The sequence below is a fragment of the Kogia breviceps genome, chromosome 19, assembly GCF_026419965.1.
Source record: "Kogia breviceps isolate mKogBre1 chromosome 19, mKogBre1 haplotype 1, whole genome shotgun sequence".
Taxonomy (NCBI): domain Eukaryota; kingdom Metazoa; phylum Chordata; class Mammalia; order Artiodactyla; family Physeteridae; genus Kogia; species Kogia breviceps.
Genome location: NC_081328.1, coordinates 1872381 through 1897043, shown reverse-complemented (window position 1 = coordinate 1897043; position 24663 = coordinate 1872381). Strand labels below are relative to the sequence as shown.

Genomic DNA, 24663 nt, shown 5'->3' with positions numbered 1-24663 from the left:
CATGAAGATTTACTCCTATGTTTTCTTGTAGAAGTTTTATAGTTTTAGCTCTTACATTTAGGTCGATGATACACTTTGAGTTAATTTTGAGTATGGTGTGAGGTAACGGTCCACGTTCATCTTTTTGCATGTGGATATTCCGTCATCCCAGTGCCTTTTGTTGGAAAGACTGTTCTTTCTCCTCGCTGAATTGTCTTGGCAGCCTTGTCAAAAGTCAATTGGCCACACGTGTAAGTGTTTGTTTCTGGACTCTCAGCTCTATTCCATTGATCAGCTTGTCTGTTTTATGCCAGTATCATGATCTCTGCAGCATTGTTATGGTTTTGAAATTGAGTCCTCCAGTTTTGTTCTTCTTTTTCAAGATTGTTCTGGCTCTTCTTTCTTCTTTTTTTTTTTTTTTTTTGGCGGTACGCGGGCCTCTCACTGTTGTGGCCTCTCCCGCTGCGGAGCACAGGCTCCGGACGCGCAGGCGCAGCGGCCACGGCTCACGGGCCCAGCCGCTCCGCGGCGTGTGGGATCCTCCCAGACCGGGGCACGAACCCATGTCCCCTGCCTTGGCAGGCGGACTCTCAACCACTGTGCCACCAGGGAAGCCCTGTTCTGGCTCTTCTTGCATTTACATACGAATTTTAAAATCAGCTTTTCTACTCCTGAAAAAAAAAAAAAAAAAAGCCAGCTGGGATTTAAACAGGAATTGCATTGAATCTGTAAATCAATTTGGAGAGTGCTGTCACCTTAACAATATTATGTCTTTCAATCCACAGACTTGTGATTTCTTTCCGTTTATTTAGATCTTTGATTGTTTTCGACGATGTGTTGCAGTTTTCAGTATATAAGTCTTACACTTCTTTTGTTAAATTTACATTTAAATTTACTTCTTCCTCCTGATGCTGTTGTAAATGGAATTGGTCCTTCCAGTCGGCATCTTCCTCGCTGTTCTTCACAGCCCTTCCTCCCCATCATCCTTCCTCTTTCCGCCTATTCACTGAGCCTGAGGAGCCAGGTCCCCGGGTTGGTCGGAGCCGTCTGCGTGATGAGAATCAGAAAGTTCGGAACGAGGGCGGAGGGCAGCCCCGTGAGGAACGGGCATGGACTACGTCACTTCCTGTTGGGGTTGCTTTGGCTGCGTCTCACTTCCAGGGAGACGGCTTGCATTTGGTGAGTGAGCCTGGGCTTCGGTGGGTTCAAGGGCTTCTTCTGCCACCTGTGAGCAGTGAGAGCCTGGACCAACGTTCTTACGAGTCTCTGGTCCCCCTTATATGAAATGGGGAGAGTAACACCCTCCCTGTGGAATTGTCACCAAAGGCCCCATGCGTTCAGTCACGGCACAAGTGACTGCTGCCTGAGTGCCGGCCGTGGTGACCACAGGCAGCTCCAGGTTTGTGATGCGTCCCTGGAATAATGCTTCACGTCACACCTCCTGTCATCTGATGATTTCACGTTTGCCACTACAAACTTTTCATTTGTTCCTTAGAACAATTTCTCATAAGGTTTTATGCCATCACCCTAGTTCCTTGGCCACTTGAAACATGTAAACTGAATTCTGTGTCACAGGCCAATATAAAATCTCTCTCATATTCACATCATTTCCATCAATCTTCCCAGCTTTATATAGTTACAAAATATAATTTTATAAATCGATATATATGTTTGTAACATGTAGCAGATATTAAACAAGAACTAATGTGATTTTCTTACAGCAATTTCTTAAAGGAATAAAAACACAGATCGAAGAGAACTCCTCCCAGTAAACTGTTATCAGTAACTGGTGAGTCACTGGTTCTCCAACTTCACCCGGAGGACTTGCTACACCACCAATGGCCGGGCCTCATCCCAGAGTTTCTGATTTTGTCGAGCAGGTAGAGCCTGGGAATATGCATCTCCAACAGGTTCAATTACATTTTTATTTTTTCTTTTAGTTTTTTAACTTTTTATTTTATATTGGAGTATAGTTGATTAACAATGTTGGGACTTCCCTGGCCGCCCAGTGGTTAAGACTCCGCATTTCCAATGCAGGGGGAGCAGGTTCGATCCCTGGTTGGGGAAATAAGATCCCACATGCCACGCAGCACGGCCAAATAGTATAATAACAAAACAAAATCACACCGGAAAAGAATTGTTCATTAAAATAAAGTTTCCAAATATTAAAAAACAAACAAACAAAAAACCCCAATGTTGTGATAGTTTCAGGTGTGCAGCAAAGTGAGTCAATCATATACATACATGTACCTATTTTTCAAATTCTTTTCCCATTAATTACGTTAATAGCACCTTAATAACCGCGATGACACACGACTTTGTTTCCTGCCTCTGTGCCTTTGCTTTTGCTGTTCCAGGCCTAAATACCTCCCATGCAGCTCAGACTCCGTTTCCCTCCCTCGGGACTCTCATCTGAGGCCCTGTAGCATCTTGTGCGTATTCCAGCCACTATAGGGTTCACATTATTTTGAAACTCTCTGTTTGTTCCGTCATTCATTTATTGAGCACCTACTATGTGCCAGACGGTGTTCTGGGTGCTGAGGATACAGCAGTGAACAAAGCAAATTCTAGTTGGAGGGTGTGGCGGTGTGAGAAGTGGCCAGATGTGTCTTCCACACAGGCCTCCGTCCCCACTGAGCAGACGCCCAGCAAACATCTGTTATCCCAGAGTCCTCTCTGCCCAAGCATCTCTGGCTCCGTGGGCGACCGACCACACTGGGGAGATTCCTGGCAGTCGGTACTGGTCCGTGGCCCCCTTCTCCGCTGTTCAACAAGTGGGCAGACCCACGTCTTGGTGGGGCCTCACGTAGAAAGCCCTGGCCTGCGGTAACCCAGGCTTAGAGATCTCACCTTGACGGGGCGTCTTCGGGCAGCTGCGTGCACGCTCGCTGCGACTGGACTTCCCCCGCCCTTATGTAATCAGGGAGGTTGGGAGGACGGCAGCTGGCAGTTGCACTTGGAAAATCTGGAAGCAGTCAGGTCAGGTTGAATCAATCAGCAGCCCCACGCCTGAGGCAAACACAGGGGCTCCTTTGGAAGATTGGACCCGGCCCCGCCCGAGCCTCCACAGACACATTCTTGCATTTCTGAGCAGAACAAAAGCAGACAACCCCAGGCCTAATCCCCCAAACTGGGAGCAGAGGGCCGGGTTACTACACCCCATGTTTGAAAACTGTTTTGTTCTTGTTATGCAAACTTCCTGGGCAGGGACTCCGAGGGCCCAGGGGGCGGGGAGAAGGGTCCTTAAATGCATCCCCTCTAGGCCGATGCTCATTCCTGGAGCTCCAGCCCCGGGAGAGCCTGCGTCGAAGGTAACTCTCTTCCCCGTTCTCTTCTCCTCCTAGAAATCTCTAGTTGCAGCCTGGCCGGGAGCGGGCCCACCTCTGTGGCTGGTCCACCCCACGCCCAGGAACATCTTCTGAGAATCCGCGGCTGGCTGCCCCAGGGGCCCGGAGCTCACGTCTGGCAGCTCGACCACCCCTGCCACAGGGAGGTAGAGGCCCCCGGGGACCCAGGGGACGGTGGGTGAGAAGCCTTGATTCAGTCACCCAGAGGCAGCAGAGCCCTGTAGTTAAAGGCACGAGCGGTGTGGGATAGAGACAGAAGCGGGTTCAAATCCTGACTTTGCTACTTGCTACCTGGGAGACCAAAGAGAGCGCGTTTTTTGCACGTCTATTGGCCTCACTTTCCTCATCTGTAAAATGGACTCGTAAGGGCTCCTTCTTGGTGGGCGCTCCTACAGAGGGAGGGTTTTGGGGAGGATCAAAGGGGATGATGACACCTGGGGACAAAGTGGCACAGGTGAAGCAGGCACAGGTGATGCAGGGGTGTGAGAAGAAGGATGGGTGCTGAGGGACTAATTCCAGCTGCTCCCACTGGGGCGTCAAGCGCAATGTTAGCTACTTTCCGGCGCCATTAACCTTTGTAATGACTGAAGTGACGCTGCTATTAACGCTGCCCACAGAGGAAGCTCCTTCCCAGAGACCACGGGGTTCTGAGTGCTGAGCTGGGGGCCGGCCCTCCCGGTCTCCCTCCCAGGAGCTCTTCTGCCCTGAGCCGCCAGGCCCCGGTGGTCCATGGCCAGAGGCTGCCGCCCTGGTTTTTGCCCACGCAAGGCTGGGGTCCCAGAGGGCTCCCTCCGATTTCCCGTCGGACCTAGGGAGGGGGCCGTGGCCCCCCAGGCTTGGGGTGCCCTCGTGCCAGCAGGGCCCTCCTCTCTGTGCCGAAAGCCAGGGTGGGGGGGTCAGTGCTAGGGAGAGGGGAGGTGATGGGAGGAATTGCTGGAATTCAAGCAGGATTTCATATATATACATATACACACATCCATACATATACATCTATAAAGGGCTATTTCCATTTTGCAAAACATTTCTATATACCATGTGTGATAATAGATACACATCTACCATATGTATTATATATACCATATCTACATATATGTATATCTACATATATGTAGATACGGTATTTAACTTTTCAGTCAAATGGAAATAGCCTTATTGTGGTTTTCTTCTGATGTCAGAGGTTACACCGTGTCTGAAAGTGGGTGGAAACTTCTTGGAGGACAGGAAGAATTTCTGGGGGGGAGGGAGGAGGCACACTTACTTATCTCTGTGTCCCTTTTGTATCTTTTACATTTTCTACCATGAGCGTGCGTTACCTACTCAAAAAGGTAACAAACATTTTTTAAAAATGCACTTTCACTGCAAAAAAGTGAAGCCCTCCAGAAGATGAAAATGAAGATCATCTCTAATCCACCCCCAACCTCCCATCCCCCCGAAGTCACCACGCTGGGCGGGGGGGCGGGGGGGGGCCGCCCCTCTGGGCTCTCTCGTGAACAGGCATGCACACGCCTGGGGTATCTGTTGTTCTGGAACCTGTTTTGTTTCTTATCCCTCATGCCCGGGACACATCTGGTACAGAGAGCGCCCTTACAGAGGTGCTGAAACACTCGTCCATCTCCGTCCTCATTCCTGCGCGATCACCTGGCACGTGGGTGCAGGAGACGTCTTTGAAATTGTCTCCTGCTGATGGACATTTAGGATGTTTCCAGTATCTCTCTGTTATGTATAAGCCTGATTAACTTTCTTGTTCATGAATGTTTAGGAATGCTCGCATTTCTTTGAGATCCTGAATGTGGACCTACTTACGTCACAGAGAAATAGATTTTAAAGGTTTTTGCTGGGCGTAGCCAGATGCCTCCCAGCAGAGCCACCCCACTTCGGTAGCGTGGTCTCCTGTACGGGTAGCTTTTTTGTGGAAATCTGAAGCTCTGTGAGTCCGTCTGTCTCACGGGTGTTACGGGCACACACGGGTTTAAACACCAAGCCTGGTCCTGTCTGGGAAGCCGCCAGTGCTTTTAAGAATGACGGCTCAGCCAGAAAGGTGGTGTGGGAATCCTGATGCTGGGTTTTCTTTGATCAGCGTGGGTGTGGAATCACGACCCGTGTCCTTTCATCTGATCTGGAGAGCGCCCTGGGTGTGCAGAGCACTTGGACTGATTGCCTGGGAGAGTCACCGACTCTGCACGAAGGTAGAGGTGGGCATGGGGCCTGAGAGATGCCAGGAAGGGCCTGCCCCCAGCACCCTGCCAAGAACCCACCATCAGCAGCTGTAGACACCCTTAGCACCGCAGGCCACTGCTGCCTGGTCCCCGCCGCCGGGGTCTGTCCTCTGCTCAGGGAGGAAGTAGGCCGATAGCCGGAACAGTCCAAGACAACAGGGTCAGGGAGCCGAGAAGGCAAAAGGAGGCCATTTCCCAGTGCTCCCAGGGAGATCGTCCTCTTCCTATAAAATTATCAGTAAGGGTGGGTGCTGCCCTGGGGACCCCGGGTCCCAGTGGGGGGCGGCCGGGGAGCGCGCGCCCTCCTCCCGGCTCCAAGGAGCTCTCTGTCCTCAGGAACCATGAGCGCAATCAGCGAGGTGGTGCAGCGGGCCAGAGCCGCCTTCAACGCGGGCAAGACGCGCCCGCTCCAGTGCCGCGTCCAGCAGCTCGAGGGGCTGCGGCGCCTGATCCGCGAGCGCGAGAAGGACCTCGTGGGCGCGCTGGCCGCCGACCTCCGCAAGGTGCGCCCCGACCGGCCGCGGGCAGGAGAGGGCTGCGTGCGCCCGGGACGTCGGCTGCGCCCCGCGGGCCAGGCTCTGCGCCCGGGTCTTTACACTTAGCCCCCAAAACACTCCGGGCGCCTCGGGACCCTTTTACGGAGGGGAAAGCGCAGCCGCTGAGATGGGGCGCGCCGGCTTCTCCTTGCGGCCTGCGGCGCCCCGGGTCCCACGCGCCCGGCCCGCCATCCCCCCTCCTGGCTTCACGCCCGCCCTTCTCCACCCCAGCCCAGCACACGAGGCCACCCCATTCCGGCCCCCTCTTTCCTTCAGCTCTCAGCCCCGTGCGGGCCTGGTTCTCCACACCAGGGAACAGCCCAGCCTGGCGGCGCGGGGGGCAGCCTGCTCTGCTGGGCGTCCTCCCTCCCTCCTCCCCCATCCTCTCCTCCCCCCCATCTTCTCCTCCCCCCATCTTCTCCTCCCCCCCATCCTCTCCTCCCCGCTGGGCAAAATCAGACCCCTCCTAATTCTCAGCCCCTCCCCCTCGCTGGCCCCAAGTCAGTTGGGCCAGCTTCCAGCCTTCCGTCCGCCTGGCCTTGGAGGAGAGCAGGGGGGCCATGGAGCCCATTCCCCTACCGTTTCCTGGCTTTTTGCCGCTGTATATATAAATTTTTTCATCTCTCAAGATTTCTCATCTTACGGCAAAAATCAAAGGCAAGAAAACCCAGTGCTGACCTCACGACTTCTGTCTTGCTCTGCACGGCCAAAGTTCACGGAAGAGCTGTGTATCCCACTTTGCACCCCTCTCTCGGAAGCCCCCCACACTGGCTTCCTCCGCTGGCTGAGGGTCTCCTGGATTTTCTCCTGACTCTTTGGTGGCCTCTTTCCCGAAGCCACTTCATCAGGGTGGTCTTCTTAGGGCTCCGTCCTGGCTTCAAGTCTCGTTTTCATCTATAAGCCTTCCCGGACACCCCTCAGCTCAGTTCCCCCCGACTCACTAGTGACCCTCAAATCACTACTCAGGTCTGAGGTGCCCTCGGGCACCTCACGCTCGATATGTCCAAGCTGTCTGGGCCCCCAGCACTGGCAGAAGGGGGTCCTCACGGAGCCACCACTCGAAGGCTAGTCCTCAGCTCTGCCCCCTTGTGCCTTCTTGCCTGGCCCGCTGGGCTGGGGAGCCCACGGTGAATGGGCCCCTTCGTGTGGGCAGCGGAACAAGCCAGGCTGTGTCCAGTGGGCCCACCCGGAGCATGAGGTCCAGTCACGTTCCCATTTTGCAGATTGGGAGACTGAGGTCAGGAAGGTCATTCGGGGTCGCAAAGCTGGGAAGCAGCGAGCCAGGACCACTGCCGGCCCTGGGGCCTCCGCTCGGGGCCCCGGCCACGCGGCCCTCACCCTGGGGCCGGCAAGCCTCACGAGCCCTCTCGCTGTAGAACGAATGGACCGCCTACCACGAGGAGATCGTGTACGTCCTGGAGGAGATCGACTACGCGATCAAGAGACTCCCTGAGTGGGCTGCGGACGAGCCCGTGGAGAAGACCCCCCAGACCCAGCAGGATGAGCCCTACATCCGCTCAGAGCCTCTGGGTGTGGTCCTCATCATTGGCGCCTGGAACTACCCCTTCAGCCTCATCATCCAGCCCATGGTGGGCGCCATCGCTGCAGGTACCGTGGGCCCCGTTCTGGGCCGGGGAGCGGGAGGGGTCCCTGTTCTCCGCTGCAGAGGGGAGGGCCTGGGGTGGGGGGCTCGGGCCTGTGCCCAGGCCCAGCCAGGCTCAGAGGTCCACGCAGCCTCACCGCCCGCCGTGCGGCCTTGGTCCCCAGGAGGGGAGAGCAGGGGGGCGGCCCCAGCATGGCCCTGATCCCATGTGCTCTACAGGGAACGCGGTGGTCCTCAAGCCGTCGGAGCTGAGCGAGAACACGGCCAGCCTGCTGGCCACCATCCTCCCCCAGTACCTGGACAAGGTGACAGGCCCCCCAGGGCTCGCAGAGCACGGGGCGGGGTTTGAGAAATAGTGAATTCTTGCGGCCAGGGCCCAAGCCACGGGTGGGGTGAGGACAGCTGGCCACTCCCGTTGGGGTGACGGGAGCCCCTGAGCCGAGAGAGGGGGTCCACTCGGTGGCGACTTCCCGGCCACGTGGGGAGGGGGCCGTGGTCCTTTCCGGGCCTCACCTCTGCCCTCTCTCGGAAGGATCTGTACCCGGTGATCAGTGGGGGTGTCCCCGAAACCACAGAGGTGCTCAAGGAGAGATTTGACCACATCCTGTACACCGGGGGCACCGGCGTGGGCAAGATCGTAATGATGGCCGCGGCCAAGCACCTGACGCCCGTCACGCTGGGGCTGGGGGGCAAAAACCCCTGCTACGTGGACAAGGACTGTGACCTGGACGTCGCCTGCAGGTGAGGGGGCTTGGCCTCGCTGCCCCGTGGCTCAGGCAGACGGCGGTTCACCCTGAGTGACGCTGATGTGGCCCCTGCCCTCAGGGCGCCCGCGGTCCCGGCAGGAGCTGGGGGCGGGGGTACCACGCTCACAGGAGAGGTGCGGAGAGGCTTCCCGCAGAGGAGGGGTCCAGCCGGAGCCCCGCCCGCCCTCGTGTCCCGCACACGTAGCCCTCTGGGGTGCGGGACCGTGAGCTCAGTGACACCTGGCCGTGCAGGGCTCAAGGCTCTGAAAAGAGGGGGGTAAAGGCCGCCCACCCCAGACACCCCTGTCAGTCAGCGGTGAGGTCGCCGCAGGCCCTGTGTGCATGTCCGGGTCACGGGATCTAGAAGCCAGTGGGGTGCTAAGGGGCCCCCCTGGCGGACAGCTCACAGCGGAGCCCCTCGTGCCCTGACCCTGGGCTAACTGAGCCAGAGGCCCGTTCCCGGGGAGCCCCCCGGGCTGGCAATATGTCGTCTAACCTGGGGTTTTCACAGACGCATCGCCTGGGGGAAATTCATGAACAGCGGCCAGGTCTGCGTGGCCCCCGATTACATCCTGTGTGACCCCTCCATCCAGAACCAGATCGTGGAGAAGCTCACAAAGTCCCTGAAAGTGAGTGTTGGCCCCGGGGGCGGGTGACAGGCTGCCAGGTGGTGAGATGGACGTGGACTTGAGAAAAGACTGGATTAATTTTTTTCTGATCGTGAAAATAATCCACACTCACCGTCGATAATGTGGAAAAGATTAAAAAGCATAAAGAAGGGGGAAAAGCTCCACCCAGAATCCCACCACCTAAAGCCAGTCGCTGCTGACGTGGTGTGTCCCCCCGTTCTCCTCGCTGTGGACGCACGCGTCTGGCCCCAGCGTGACGTGCTTCCAGGCTGGGGCCGCCAGTGACCTCGGGGCGCGTGGCCGCGGCGAGGGGCCACGTCCTCACCTGGAGGCTCTCCTCCGCAGGAGTTCTACGGGGAGGACGCCAAGAAGTCCCGCGACTACGGGAGAATCGTCAACTCCCTGCACTTCCAGAGGGTGCTGGCCCTGATGGAGGGCCAGAAGGTCGCCTACGGGGGCACCGGGGATGCGACCACCCGGTACATAGGTGCGTGCGCCGCCCTTCAGGAGAGCGCCGCCTGCCCGCCGGGGCTGCCGGGGGCCCCGCGAGCGGGCGGCGGTGGGCACACCCCCTGCGGAGCAGACGCAGCCCCGTGGTGCGTGTCCGTCACTTTCACCAGCGGCCCCGGGTTGGCTCTGGGCCTCTCGGCGGGCAGGGGCTGGCCACAGCCCCGGGGAGGCCCCTCCCCAGCCCAGAAGCCCCTCCGCTCAAGGCCTAGAGGAGGCTTCGCCTCCTGTGCATCTCGGCGGCTTCAGCAGAGGCCACAGGAGCCCCAGGTGCGCCGAGCGGGAGGGTCCTGCAGTGCCTGGGCTGGAGGGTCAGCAGACGGGGCCCCACTTGGCCCCCAAGTTGCCAGGAGGCTGAAGAGCTCCAGCAGGGCTCACGTGGCCAGCGGGGCACAGGGCCCGCCCCCTGACGTGTGGAGCCCGCCCCTCCCCACCCCGCTAAGCCTCGCTGCCTTGTCTGTAAAGGGCTGGGGGGGAACCAGACGCCTGGGCTGGCGTCTCTGCGCTGGCTGACGCCGGCTTCTTCCCTCTCCAGCCCCCACCATCCTCGTGGACGTGGACCCCCAGTCCCCGGTGATGCAGGAGGAGGTCTTCGGGCCCATAATGCCCATCGTGTGTGTGCGCAGCCTGGAGGAAGCCATCCAGTTCATCAGCCAGCGCGAGAAGCCCCTGGCCCTCTACGTGTTCTCCCTCAACGACAAGGTGAGCCGGGGGCCCTCCTCCCGGGTCCTGGGGCCCGGGCGCGCCGCTCCTGCAGACGGGGTCCAGGGGTTCACAGAGCTGGGAGCAAGTCCCAGCTTCACAGCTCACCGCGAGCGCCTTAACCTTCCTGAGCCCCTTGCCTCTCAGCTCTGAAGTCAGGACAGAGCGTTGGATGAGACGATGGTGCGCCCCTCGGCGCCGCGCGCCGTCCTGGGAACCGCTGCTCTTGCTCTTACCGTCTCCCCACGAAACTACGTGGAGAGAGTGGGGAACCCAGACTGGGGCCGGGGCTCTGCCTTCACCCGTCCCCGCGGCTCCAGGACGCGCCCCAGGCAGCGGGGAGGGGCTGGGTGGCCCGGAGGCCGCAGGCTGAGCCCCTGGGCTCTTGCAGGTGATTAAGAAGATGATCGCGGAGACTTCGAGCGGCGGGGTGACGGCCAACGACGTCATCGCCCACAGCACCGTGCCCTCGCTGCCCTACGGGGGCGTGGGTGAGTCTGGGGCCGAGCTCACGGCCCACTGCCCCCGCGGGTGTCCCCCCCACCCCGGGCTGGGCCTCAGACTCCCACTGACCTCTCCCCCGGCCGCCACATCCATCAGCCGCATTCAACCTTGAGACCCCAGAGGGTCCCAGAGGTCCGCCGGGGCCTGAGAGGCGGCTTGCGCCGGGGGTCGCAGAGCCGCCTGGTGGCGGGGCTGGGATGGGGCTCCTCCGGCCACTGTTCCCGCGTGGGCGCCTCGGCGGACGCCCCGGGGGTCGGGGGCCCCCAGGCGGCTCGGAGAAGGGGCGCTGAGCCGGCTCTCCCGCAGGGGCCAGCGGCATGGGGTCCTACCACGGCAGGAAGAGCTTCGAGACCTTCTCCCACCGTCGCTCGTGCCTGGTGAGGCCTCTGCTGAATGAGGAGGCCCTCCGAGCCCGATACCCCCCGAGCCCGGCCAAGGTGAGCGGCGGGCCGGCAGTGCGGGGAGGCGCCGCCGGGTCGCGGGCAAGGGCCTCACCGCGCCTCGTGTCCCCCACAGATGCCCCGTCACTGAAGCGCTGCCCTGGCCTCGCCGCGCCGCGCCCGTGGACCGCTGCTCCTGGCACCCTGTTTGCTCCGAGGGCGTCCTCGCCTCCCTCGCTAGAATAGAGACCAATAAAGTTTCCCAGCAGCCCAGGAACGTGCGTGCGTGCGTGTCTCTGCGGCCCCGCCCCCACGCTCTCTGGTTCCCCCCGGGGCCCCGGGACTTGGGCACGTCGGCTCCATTTCGGGTGTGTCCAGCGGAGGGGTGACCGTGGAGGCCAGGGCGGGGGTCCCTGGTGAGACCCGCGGTGGTGGTCGACACGACCCCCCGGGGGGCTCCAGAGTGGTGGTCCTGGGGCCGGAGGATGCGGAGCCGGGGGCAGCCCCCGGACCTCAGTGCCGGCAGCATCTGGGCCCTGGGGTCTGTCCTGAGGGGCCAGGACAGGGGCCAGCGAGGACCGTGGGGAGCAGGGCGCGGGCCAGAGCAGGAGCCCAGAATCAGGCCGGGGGAGAGCGGGGCGGCTGGGGAAGACGGGCCGAGGCTGGCCGCTGGCTGTCACCTCAAGCTGTTGCCTGTGCCTCGTCCCCTCCAGGAGAAGGGAAGGGGGCCTGGGCAGAGGGTGAGAGGTCCTGTGTCCCTGGATATCTCCTGTGCACGCCGGCTCCTCATCTTGCAGACATCCGATAACTGATAGTAACAAAACCGAAATCTTCTCCAGACCTGCTGCCCCTGCAGTTACCGCCTCATTTCCCAGCCCTCCGTCCTCCTGCCCACCGTCCGGCCGAGCCCTTCCGTCACCTGCTCTCTGCAGAAACCGCTCCCGCCCAGCCGGGCTCCGACCCGTGTAGGCAGGCCCACCGTCGTGGCCGCGGCCTCCCCGGGCCCTGCCCGCCACCCCCCTCCTTCCGACACCCTCCCCCTCAACTCTGGGGTCCTGGGACCCCGCACTTCTGTTCTCCCACCTCCCCGGATTCTCCCCCCCACATTAAAAGTCTCTGGCCCTGGCCCTGGCCCTGGCCCTGGCCCTGAGTTCCTGAACGTTTAAGCTGTATTAACAGCAAAGACCACATCCTGCTCAAAGGTGTGCCCCTGGGCTGGGTGCGCCCCCCCCCTCTCCTCCACCCCTACCCACCAGCAGCCCTGCACCCCGGTGGGTCGGCAGATGAGGAAACCAGGCTAGGGAAGCAGTGTCGCCTGGGCTCGCCGCGCCACTCACCGGGGCCGTGTCTCTGGAGCATCTGCTCCTTCCTGACACCACAGAAGTGTCACCCGCAGTGGCGACTGAGGGTCTCCTCAAAACCCTTGCTCGAGGAGGTGTCGAGAGAGCTGGCAACGCTCAGCTTGGGGAGGAGACAGCTCAGGGTTTCCAATCGCCTGATCTGCCTTGTTCCAGAGGGAAGATTAGCACCTTCAGGAAAAATCACCATCATCTCTCTTTTTCTTTCCTCCTCCTTTTCCTCCCACTTCCTGTCTTTATAACAAGACATAACGATCTAAGCCGTTTCATTGTGACGTCCCAGACCTGACCCGTTCTGGACTAATCCTCTTTCCAAACTAGATTTAACTCCAAAGAAAACAATGGAAAAAAACCCTCGATCTATCTTGCCTCTACCTGGTGATTCCATCTACTGTTTTCTCTTTCTCCTGTTTTTTCCTGGACTAAGGAATGGGCTGAAAAAATATTTGCACAACTGACTCATTCTTTCCAAACAACTGCCATTGTCCGAAACGTAAATGACCGAGAACCATCCCGACTCGCGGGTCACCCGCGAGAGCAGGTGGCATTCCGGGTTGCCCCTCCCAGCCCCCGTCACGCTGGCCGGAGGTTACGGAGGGCACCCGTGACTTCCCGAGTCTCAGCCGGGTAGCCACAAGCTTAGCAAAGCATCCTTTGTTTCCACGGTGCGGTGCTTCTAGTGTTTAGATTCTCAGACATAAAACAAGCAAACCGTCTGTCGTGGTCACAGTCTCTTCTTCTGTTGTTGTTACAGAACAGAAGGGAAGGTTTCCCCCACTCGGTTGTTCGTTCAGCCAACAGTGTTTGAGTGGACTGTCCGGGGTGCTGTGACAGGGTGACAGGGTCTGTGCTTCCGAGGAGCCACGTTCGACGGGGGTGAGTTAGGAAAGGCTGGGTGCTGCTGCAGCAACGGGCTGTCCCCGGGGCAGCCGAGCGCAGCCCGACAGGAGGTCGGCTGGGCTCTGCTCCTCGAAGCCCCCTGCTAACGGGGGACCCCCGGCTCAGGGCAGGCCTTGGGGGTTCACTGAGGCAGGAGAGGAGGAGGCGGAGGGTCGCCCGCGGGTCGCCGCGCCCACATCCCGCCTTGTACCCCACCCCCGCCAGCTGAAAGGGCGCCGGGCACCGCAGAGGACCGTCGCCATCGGGCAGCAACGTGGACACGGACGTCAAACACGGGTCCCGGGCAGGAGGGCAGTGCTGCTCCGATGCTGGAAGACCTGCCCGCAGTGAGCGAGGCCCATTCGAGGAACTGACTGAGGGAAGCTAGGCCACGCTCCCCTTGTCACGGCCCCCGAGAGCTACCCTGACCCACAGGGACTCCTGTCCGCCCCCCCCATCCCAGCCTCCCCGCCCCCTGCACCCCATTACCCGGACTCCACCCGCAGCCTCTGGCCGAGGTCGAACGGCGGGGAAATGGACCATCTCCCGCTCCGGAGGGAGGGCAGGTGCCAGGGGAGGACCGGGCCCAGCTCTGCCCCTGACGTTCTCCTGGCGCTGCCTCTCCCGTGGGCCAGCGTCACCCTCGGGCGCCAGCAGGACGGCCCTTCTCTGACTCTCCTCCTTTCCCCAAATGTCTCCGGAGTCGCCCTGATGGCTTGCACTGACCGCGCCGTGGGCCTCGGTGAGGGTGGCAGATGCCTCGCGGTCTGTGCCAGCTCCGTCCCCTCCCCGCTCCGTAACAGTAGCCCCATTTCGTCCAGATACTCGCCTCTAAGAAAGGTCACTTTGTCCCCAGCTCAGAGAGAAATCTCAAATAGTCTAAACCAATCGTTCCTCAACCCTGGTGGCGTGCTGGAATATTATAATAATTTTAGGAACTTCTAAAAAGATACTGATGCCTAGGGTCCTAAGCTTTAAAGACAAGTTTTATACAGACTTTATTTTTTAGAGCAGTTTTAGGTTCACGGCAAAACTGAGCAGAAAGTACAGAGATTTCCCATATGGCCCCTGCTCTCACCCGCCCACGGCCTCGCCCCCCGGCCGCGCCCCGCACCGGAGTGGTGGGCTTGTTACAGCCGACGGGTCTGCGCTGACATGTCGTCAGCAAGGGTCCTGAGTTAGTCGACGTTCCGGGCTGGACACTGGGCGTTAATATATACATTATATATATATATATATGTGTGTGTGTGTGTGTGTGTGTTTGTGAGGTTCTGTATGCCAGGGTGGGGCACCCTGGCAGAAGCCAGTACTGAAGGGTGCTTTCCCAGCCAGTGACTGGGTGAGGAGGGGCAGTAGGGTGTGAGGGGAGGCCTACTGGGGGTGGATTCTGGGCGAGGCTCCTCCCTGATGCAGACGAGAAGCAGCAGAAAGGATGCGTCCTCTTCTTAGAAGTTGGTGTGTCTGGACGTGACACCTGGAATAGTGCAGCCATCTGTGACCATGAGGACAGCCTCCTCCTCGAGGCTGAGTAGACCTGCTAAGAATGGGGGCTCAGAAAGATGGAAGCCACCTGACCCCGCCCTGTCTTTGGAGTCTTTGTTATACGTGATGGTAAGATGTCCTTTTAAGAAAGAACATTTGAAGTGTGTTTTCAGTTATTTACATTTGAAAGCATCTTATGGGATGGAAGGAATCAACCACTTTGTCTGGGACAGACTCTACCCTCCTCCCCTCCCCCGGCCGGTGTCCATCTCTCCGCCTCTTCCTCTTGCTCTCTCCTTGTCCCAGCGCCTTCCCAGCAGGACGGCTTGTTCTCCTACCTGCGGCTCCTGCTCATGCCTTCTGGCAAGTCCTTCCTCCTAGGCTCCCCTCCCGAGCCCTGAAGCAACTGCCAGCTGGGCCTCCTGATTCTAAAGCCCCGGGCACACCGGCTTCTCCCTCCGGCCGGCCACTGCTGGCCCCGTGTCCTGTGCTCCGAACCAACAGGAGAGACAGGACCTGCCCCATATCTGCTCTGGGACTGCGTCAGCCAGGTTGAGAACAGGACGCGACTCCACTGCAGGTGTTTTCAACAGAGAGAGATTAAATAAAGGGGATCAGGGGGAACTCCCTGGCGGTCCAGCGGTGAGGGCTCAGCGCTTTCCCTGCCGAGGGCGCGGGTTCAATCCCTGGTCGGGGAAATGAGATCTCGCAGGTGGCGTGGCAGGGCCAGATAGATAGATAGATGACAGATAAAGGGAATTAGGTCTCTACAGAAACACGGGAAGGGCTGGGGGAGCAGGCGCTGGGCAAGGCCTCCGGGAACGGCGCCCAGGACGCACGGGGAGGACACTCCTGCAGAGTCACTCCCCCACCTGGGGAGCGAGACCCACCTCTGAACTCACCGCCATGGGCTGAGAGGTGGCGCTGCCACCATAGCCGCTCGTGACCCCAACCACGGTGGTGATGGCACACGTGACGGCCGCGGCAGAAACCCCCAGGCGTCCGTGCCCCCGCTTACCGAGCCAAGTTGCCAATCTTGTATGTCAGGACAGAACCGAATTCTCACTGAGAGCCCCGGCTGCAAGAGAGTCTGGGAAAGTTGGTTTTTAGCAACACAGAGAGCTGCCGGCAGGAAGGGTAATGGATGCTGAGGGCCAGCTGACCTACGGCTTCTTGATCGCCAAGTGGTTCTAATTTCAGTGCTTACGTCCTGGGGTTAGTGTGGGAACGAGGTGAGTGAACGCCGGGGAAGCACTCGACCCGGAGCTGTACCGGGGCCTGGTTAATGTTCGTCACCACTGCTGAGACCGCCTCCTGCTGCCCCTGTGGTTCTCCAAGCCTCACTCCGAAATGGGCTCGGAGGTCACTCCTCGGCGGAGAGGTTTTGCTTCAGAAAGTTTAGAGCAAATGGTCTTGAGAGGGTGGCCCAGCAACGTCCAGGGCTGGCCAAGGCCGTCCTCAGCACCGGCCTCCCCGGCCACGCTGCCCCCACGCCAGCAACCGTTGACCTTCCAGCCAGGAGTGTTACATAAGCTGCATATTGATTTTGTTTCTAAGAAATTTTGAAAATACCAAGCAGGTGTGGCCTAAGCTACTTAATTCCTGACGGCAACAGAGATGGCTTGTGCAGGCGAGGCAGCCACAGGCAAAGCCGCTGCCCGGGCTCAGAGCCAGGCCCGGCGGGACAGGCAGCTCCGGGACCCAGGAAGCCCGCTCCTCCCCGGGAGACCCAGGATGGGAGCACCTCAGGAAAGCCGCGCGCCCTCGGGGGCAGGGCCGGAGACTCCCACTGCGGAGCTGAGCCCACGGCTTCGGGTTCCCCACCTGGGACTGAAGCTCTCTGCTGGGAGGGCAGCCTCCACCTGCCAGGTACTCCCTCCAGGCTGCTGGCAACTCCAGCAACTGGCTGCGGCGTTTTAGCAAAGCAGGAGGGTAGAGGGCTGGGTGGGGAGGGAGGACAGGGGTCGGTGAGATGTTCTCACCTCTCTGGTTTGACCCAAGCTTTTAGGTCGAAAGATGGGGAGAAAACTCACACCTTCTGTTTCCCTCACATGACAACGAGACCCTGCGGGTGCCAAGCTTTCCCAGCGACCGCCTCGCCGCCCAGGGAATGCTGCCCGGGCCTGGTGCCGGGGCGCCGCATTCACAGAACGTCTTTCCTTTGAGCCAGAGCCAGACGTGAGCTCACGGGTACTTGTGTGACCTTCCGGGAAATAAATGTTCATGCTCGTAGCTGTTTTGCTGGAGAAAGACGACAGCTCTCTGTTCCCCGAAGCCTGTCTGCCTGGTAGGTGTTTACAGGGTCCGGGGCTGGTAGAAACTGGAATGACCCGTCATCTCTCTCGGGAAAGCAGAGGGAGAGAGGAGAGGAGACCAAGCCCAACTAGATACCCTGGCAGGAGGAGCACTGCAATGCCGAGTTCTTCTTCGGAGAACAGGCCAACAGTTGCTAGACAGACAGAAAAGTTTTCTTCCTCTTCCTGCTCCAAACCTGTGCTCAGTGTGATACAGGCTGGAGAGGCAGTTGCATAGCACACGTACCGTGTCTCCTCTACCCAACGCCCATGGCAGACATTGCGAGTTGATCCCAGAACTCGTCTACTGAACTGTCTGAGGTTCACAGCACAGCAGTGCAAGATAACATCCATGCAGAGCTGGCAGGCTGGAGGAAAACTCTTGCCATCCCAGAGGGAGCAGAAAGAAAGTGTACTTTGAGATGACACAGACCCAGCCTCATATTCTGGCCCCACCACTTTATCTGGGCAAGCTCTGTATTTCCCTGAGCTCTGGTTCTCTCATTTGTAAATTGGAGATAAGCATATCTACCTGAAAAGATTGGGACAAGATCAAATGTGATGATGTGTCTAATGCTTCTGGTCCAATTAGCACATAATCGAGAGACACCTCTACACACCCTCCTTAAGCTCAACACACGTTCTGCAGGAAATCTCTACAGATGAAAATGCCGTGAGCCAAACTCATTTTCCTCTTGAATCCTTTTCTCCTCCTCCTCCTTCTCTTTCTCCTCCTTCTTCAAAAATATTTGTTATGCAACAAAATCTGTTATGCAGATTATTTAACCTACTTAAGAAAAGAATCTCAAGGATTTGTGCAGTGTTCATTGACCTAAAAGGTAAATTCTGGGGCTCTGATAAGTTAGTCTCACCTGGTCCATACCTTTAGAACATCAGGAATCAAGGACCAGAGTTTAAGGGAGAAAGAAAGAAAAAAGTCTCTAATGTCTATTAAATGCCTACGATGTTCCAGGCACTTCCATATATGTTAGCTCATTTACTTCTTGTGTCAGTACTTTCTGTGAGGTTTAAAAAAATTTGTTTTTTAAATTTTGAATTGTGGTAGGGACTTCCCTGGTGGTCCAGTGGTAGAGAATCCACCTCACAATGCAGGGGACATGGGTTAGATCCCTGCGCAGGGAACTAAGATCCCACATAGCGTGGGCAACTAAGTCCACGCGCCACAGCTACTGAGCTCACACGCCTCAACTAGAGCCCACGTGCCGCAAACTACAGAGCTCATGCACTGTGGAGCCTGTGCACCACAACTAGAGAGAGAAGCCCGTGGGCCTCGATGAAGATCCCGCATGCCGCAGCTAAGACCCGATGCAGCCAACAATAAATAATAAAAAAATAATAAATCTTAAAAAAAATTTTTTTTCAATTGTGGTAAAATACACATAATCTAAAATTAAACATCTTAAACATTTCCGAGTGTATATAGCTCAGTGGTGTTAAGTATATTCACACTGTCATGCAACCAGTCCTCAGAACTCTTTTCATCTTGCAAAACTGAAACTGTATACTCATTAAGCAATAACCGCCCCTCCCCCTCCCCCAGCCCTTGGCAACCACCATTCTACTTTCTGTCTCTATGAATTTGGCGACTCCAGGGACCCCATATGATACCCCATCAGTGTGTGTCTTTTGGTGACTGGCTGTTTTCACTTAGAATGATGTTCTCAATGTTCATACTGTTGATGTGTGGCATCTGTTAGGATTTCCTTCCTTTTTTAAAAAAAAATTTTTATTTATCTATTTAGGGCTGTGTTGGGTCTCCGTTTCTGTGCGAGGGCTTTCTCTAGTTGCGGCGAGCGAGGGCCACTCTTCATCGCGATGCGCGGGCCTCCCACTATCGCGGCCTCTCTTGTTGCGGAGCACAGGCTCCAGACGCGCAGGCTCAGTAGTTGTGGCTCACGGGCCCAGGTGCTCCGCGGCGTGTGGGATCTTCCCAGACCAGGGCTCGAACCCGTGTCCCCTGCATTGGCAGGCGGATTCTCAACCGCTGCGCCACCAGGGAAGCCCTTCCTTCCTTCCTTTTTAAGGATGAATAATAGTCCACTGAAAGAATAGATCACATTTTGTTTATCCCTCAATGGACACTTGGATTTTGCCTTCACTTTCTGGTTGGCTGTTTGTGATTGGTTGTTCTTAGGCTTTGACCTCCTGGCGTTGAGGCATTTACAGGCTTAGGTGCTGGTTCGTAGGCCTCCTTGTTTATTTAACTTAATGGTCCCCTGAGCAAACAGTTGGGTTCAACAAACCGCCTCATGAAAGGGGTGCAGCTGTGACAGAAAGTGGGCGAGGGGTGTCCTCTTGCCTCCCAGGCTGGCTAGGATCTGATGGGTCAGGGAGGGGCTTGCTCAGTGGTCTGGGAGCATCCTTGACCCTTCATGCTAGGAGGTCTGTCTCCCTAGCAAGACCACGTGAAGGACAGTACGTAAGGCAGGGCTTTGCGCAGTGGGGTCACTATGAAGACAGGAGGCTGGGGTGGGGAGAGAGTGGCAGGTGCAGGGGTCAGCAGGTTGCAAGGAACCGACCTCCACTCACATCATCTCCAGTAAAACGTGAGGCTGGAACGATGGGGCATCATCTCGTAGGAAAAGGAAGAGCCAGGCCACAAAGGGACCGGACATGGAAAGGACATTGAAAAAACCAAATGAGTGAATGAATGAATGAGATGGTGGCCCCTCCCCAGCGGGGCACAGGGTCTCCCATCTCTGCCCCTCACGGGGGCTGCTCTGCTCTTCTCCTCCCACATGTATGCCTCCACTGCTGCAGGCCCCCAGCACCGTTTAGTGCAGGATTGCCTCCAGCCGTGCCGGGGCCTGGCCAAGTCTGCACAGAGCTGCGCCTCCAGCCCCGCCTTCTCTCGGACCCAGCTCCACGCCCACCCCGGAAGTCCCTGGAGAGAATCTGATTGGCCCAGCTTCCCTTAGCCGCCAATAAACTGTGGTGGAGAGGTGGTCACGTGGCATGTGGACCCGCCCCTGCCGGGCACGGTGGGCGGGTCCGCAGGGCCTGGTGCGCCGCGTGTACCTCGTGCTACCTTGCCTGCCGCCTGGATCGGCTTTCCCCTTGGGGTGCCCGGGCCTCGGTAATACGCGCCAGCTGCACGCAAGGCTGGTCTGAATTAAGGCTCATTTTAGATGGAGGCGGTTGCACCCACGTGAGCTGCCTAAAGCTCGGGCTCGGCTTCCTGTTTGCGCTCCGGCGTGGATCCCGTGCTGGCCCTCGAGGCGGTTCGCGGGCTCGGCCTGCCTTGACCTCAGTAAAGCCCCTCGTTTGAGGCCAGCTGCTCCGTGCCTGCTGACAACAGAGGCCTGAGCTCGGGATTCGTGCTGGGGAGGGCTCCCTGCGGCTGGGCTCCCAAGCCCTCACCGTGGCTCCCTGGATGGCATCTGCGGGGGCCGGACAGACGACGGCTCTCAAGGCTGAGGCGTCCCCGAGGGCTCCCCCGGCAGGTAAGCAGCTGCCCCCCGACCGTGTGCTCCCCCAGCATAAACCTTCCTGGGCGCTGGGCTCTCCCAGCCCACCAGGTGCTTTCCAAACCCTCCGATTCGGGATGGGGGTTGGCCAGGGTGGGGGGCGGGGTGGGCGAGTAGTAGTAGTCGCTGAACCCTGACAGCCCCGGCAGTTTCTGGAAGGGTCATCTCAGGGACAACTAGGGTCAGTGGGGAGAAGCAACCGTGGGCCGGGCTCAGGAGGCCTCTGCCACATGGGACAGGCCTAGGAAAGGTGGCCTCGGGACTTGCATCTGTTGATTTAAGAAGTAATGGTGAGCTTGGCGCCTCCCAAGGCCTCCATCTTTGCCAAGGGAATTAGTTGGGGGTGGGCTAGGGCAGCAGTGTGCTGGGAAGGTGGGCGGAGGTGTCAGCCCAGTGGTTCTCAGCCCAAGCTGCACTCGGGGAAGTTTCCTGGGTGGGTCTAAGAATGTCCGGCAGAGGAATTCCCTGGTGCTAAAAATCAAGAGAGTGATTACCCTCGGTGGGAGTAGTGACCGAACACGACGCCAGGGGCCTTAGAGGAGGCTAGTGAAGTAAAAACCTGTTTCTTGAGCTGCCTGCTGGTTACTCAGGTGCATTTAATTTATGAAAACTCGTGGAGCTGTTCACTTATTATATGTGTGCTGTTCTGTATGAATGTTACACTTCAATAAGAAGTTAAAGAAAAAAGGAAAAGAAATTGCTGCCTGGGCCTTAGTTCATTTAGAACATCTGTGGTGGGACCTGGGTAGTGATATTTTTTATTTTTATTTATTTTTTTTATTTTTTGCGGTACGTGGGCCTCTCACTGTTGTGGCTTCTCCCGTTGCGGAGCACAGGGTCCCGATGCGCAGGCTCAGCGGCCATGGCTCACGGGCCCAGCCGCTCCGCGGCATGTGGGATCTTCCCGGACCCGGGCACGAACCCGTGTCTCCTGCATTGGCAGGCGGATTCTCAACCACTGTGCCACCAGGGAAGCCCGGTAGTGATATTTTTTAAAAAAGCTTCCAAGGTGGGGTTTTTTTTTGTGGTGTTTTTTTTTTTTTTTTTTTTTTTTGGCCATACCACGCAGCATGTGAGATCTTAGTTCCCTGACCAGGGATCGAACCCGCGACATCTGCATTGAAAGCACAGAGTCTTAACCACTGGACCAGCAGGGAAGCCCCCAGGTGATTCTAAAATTCAGTCAAGGGTTAGAACTGCTGGTTTAACCCCAAATTTGGTATTCCCATCCCCTGGAGATGAGCTTAAGCATGGGTGTGTGTGATACTGGAGGAAGTTAGTTGGGGAACTTCTGGGAAAGTTATCTTGCTCCCAAATGTGGCCTGAGACAGAGATTTGAATATGGATGTTGTCACAGGTGGGGGTGAGGGGAAGGGAATGAGATGCTCGGGGCTGCTGCAGCCATTTTGTAGTCATGAAGGAAAGCCAGAGGAGCACAGCTGAGCCGACTGATCCATATACACTATGGATCTGATTTCCTGTACCAGTACAATACACAAAGCCTACGTTTTCTAATTTGTTCCATCACCTCGATCTTGATCCTGCCCCTACCTACAATGCTTTATTTTTTGGAGGGCGTACCTCCCACAATGCTACACACTGTGGTCCCCCTTCCACCTCCTGCCCAGCACTCCCCTCGTGAGGGTGTCTTTGGATGGATGGGCTGAGAACACAACCTAGGCTGCCTCGTAGCAGCACCCCTGGGGCAGGAAGGCTGCCCGGACCTCTGGCTGTCACAGGCTTTGGGTGTCTGAGTAACGAAGGTTTTCCTCCCCCTTTTCTAGGCTGTTTTAAAATGTAGGTTTTATTATTATTCGGGGATGGCAGGGCCAATAGATGAGGAGACGACTGCCCACGGTTCCCAAGAGGTGGGGACATGACATACAGGCCACTGGGGGAAGCAGCAAGGTCAGTCAGGAGGGGAAACGTGGGCAAGAGCCTCGCTCATGCTTTCTGGGGAGTAAACGGCGGAGGCAGGGCAAACAGGCTTCAGGTCGGCCCGTTTGAATGACCTCAGCCGGCTCTGAGGCCTATGACTGTGCCAAGGTGTCTGGTTCCTGCTCTGGGGCGATTACGGCAGCTGGATGGCGGCCCAGAACCCCGAGGGACGTGGTGGCTGGTTTGCTGTGACAGGTGCAGAGTTGTTGGCTCTTGTTTGCTGGCAGAGTTGTTCGTATCTCTAGGAACGAGCTGGCCCTGGAGGGGCAGTCCCTTCAGCGTCAGCAAGGCCCTCCATGTCTTTTCATGGCTTGACAGCCCGTTTCTTTTTAGCACTGAATAGTATTCATTTTCATTCTTGTAAACTTCTCCCCGGCTGGAAATGCCCCCCCACCACGACCATCTTTGGGGCTTTGGGAGCCCTTGAACTTGGCAGGTCCCCCATGAGGACCAACAGTCACTGTTGAGGCTTGGCCACCCCAGCCCTTGCCCACCTTGACGTCCCACCAGGACCTGAGCCCAGGCGTTTCTGTGGGAAGGTGCCTAGTGAAGTCTGGCTGGAGGAGGGAGGGGTGAGGGATGGAGGAAACAGGGGTTGGGCGGAGGTAGAGAGGGAAGCGGTCGCCAGATCTGGAGGTATTGGGGGCTCAGGGGTGGCCTTGGGCATTTTGCAGGTGTTGGTCCTGCCCAGCTGTCCTTTGCCCTGATGACGTATGGGGAGCTGAGGAGCCAGGCCAGAGTCCCTCACTCCCCGGCGGAGAGCTGGGTGTTTGGCAGTCGCGGGACAGGGAGGGGGGGGTCAGAGAGGAACACTGGCCCCCTGGCCTGGGGGTGCAGGGCTCAGGAGAGCCAAAGGGCAAATGCAACGCCTTTGGGCCTGGTGAAGTGTAACCAAGTGAGGAAAGGTTTGCAGGGGCCCGGCCCCAGCTGTGCCTGTCAGGTCCCTGGGCTGTCAGTTACCTGAGGGCAGGGCCCACAGGCCAGGCCTACCCCCAGGGGGACTCGACCTCTTGGTGCTGCAGGAGTTGCAGCCGGAGACGGCGTCCTCCTTGGATGGCTCTGTGCTGGCATTTGCTGCAGCGGGTCTGTGGCAACAGGGGAGCCCGAGGTCCGCCCCACACCCCCGAGGTTGCTAGGCCACCCAATTTGTCCAGGTCAGTGGCTTCTGTTCCGGTTCCACACGTGCTTCCTTACTGAGTCACTGAGCCCTTCGGGGCACACTCCAGTGCCTCGTTGCACAATGAGGCTGCCGGGCACCGGAATCAGCTCCAGGGGAGGCTCCCTCTCCTTGGTTGCAAGCCTCCCCGACCCCAGTGTATGCTGGGGACTTGCAGTGACTCTCCACCCCCTTCCCCTCACCACCCCCACCATTCCCAGGACCTGGTAGCTTTGGGCCCTTCTTCCCTGTGAGGGTCCTCGGCAGGCCTGGGCTCCTCACCGCTCTGCCCTCGTTCAGGGTCGGGGCATGGGGAGGGGGACAGGAGGGGAGAGGATGGAGATGGGACAGAGGAGGGGGGCGGGTCCCAGAAGCTGCAGGGTCTCCAGCTCCTCCCGTCAGGAGGTGGACGCCACGGGGGTTGACGTGGATGCGGCTTCCTCCTGGAATGCCCTCCCGTCGGGCCGGCTCCACGCGCCGTGGGATGCCAGGCTGCCCAGAGAGGCCCCGTGAAGGAAGACGGGGCCCCAGCGGAGTGCCCAGCGACCACAGGCGTCCACGGTGGGCCGTCCCACCCAGGCGAGCCTCGGGGCGACAGTGGACACAGACACAGGTGCAGTAAAAGCACTACCCAGCTGATCCCAGCAGCCCGCGTGATAGAAGTGGTGGCCGATTTAAGACCCTTAAGTTTGGGGTATACAGGTGACACCATTTTTTAAATCTGTTCAGCATCCCACCCTTTGGGGAGCCAACCTGGCCTCTCCAGGTGGTGCCCAGCCCCCCTCCTTCCCACTCTTTCCCGTCTGTTGCCGTCACAGGTTGGCTCTGCCCCAGTCTTCCAGAATCTCCCTCTGGGGCTGAAGGTGTTGGGAGCTTAATCATCTCGCGGGCTTTGCCCTTAAAAACCCAGATTTTCTCA

General features: G+C 58.2%; 1 protein-coding gene across 1 annotated transcript; it reads left to right on the top strand.

Annotated features, from left to right (window-relative positions):
- The first annotated feature begins 218 nt into the window (after positions 1-218).
- On the top strand, positions 219-11422 carry ALDH3A1 (aldehyde dehydrogenase 3 family member A1). Its single transcript, XM_067021043.1, has 15 exons — positions 219-230; positions 919-1158; positions 1701-1889; positions 3324-3472; positions 5404-5512; positions 5879-6045; positions 7455-7686; positions 7901-7986; positions 8214-8422; positions 8939-9056; positions 9402-9543; positions 10099-10265; positions 10657-10756; positions 11076-11206; positions 11286-11422. The coding sequence occupies exons 6-15, from the start codon at positions 5884-5886 to the stop codon at positions 11298-11300; spliced, it is 1362 nt and encodes a 453-aa protein (XP_066877144.1). The 5' UTR covers positions 219-230; positions 919-1158; positions 1701-1889; positions 3324-3472; positions 5404-5512; positions 5879-5883; the 3' UTR covers positions 11301-11422.
- Positions 11423-24663: the final 13241 nt, after the last annotated feature.

Bases quoted from the DNA above. Each gene is read 5' to 3' on its own strand.
- ALDH3A1 (XM_067021043.1), top strand. From the start codon at position 5,884: ATGAGCGCAATCAGCGAGGTGGTGCAGCGGGCCAGAGCCGCCTTCAAC. The intron at 7,687-7,900 runs GTACCGTGGGCC...TGTGCTCTACAG, and splicing joins GGTGGGCGCCATCGCTGCAG to GGAACGCGGTGGTCCTCAAG. The intron at 9,544-10,098 runs GTGCGTGCGCCG...TTCCCTCTCCAG, and splicing joins TGCGACCACCCGGTACATAG to CCCCCACCATCCTCGTGGAC.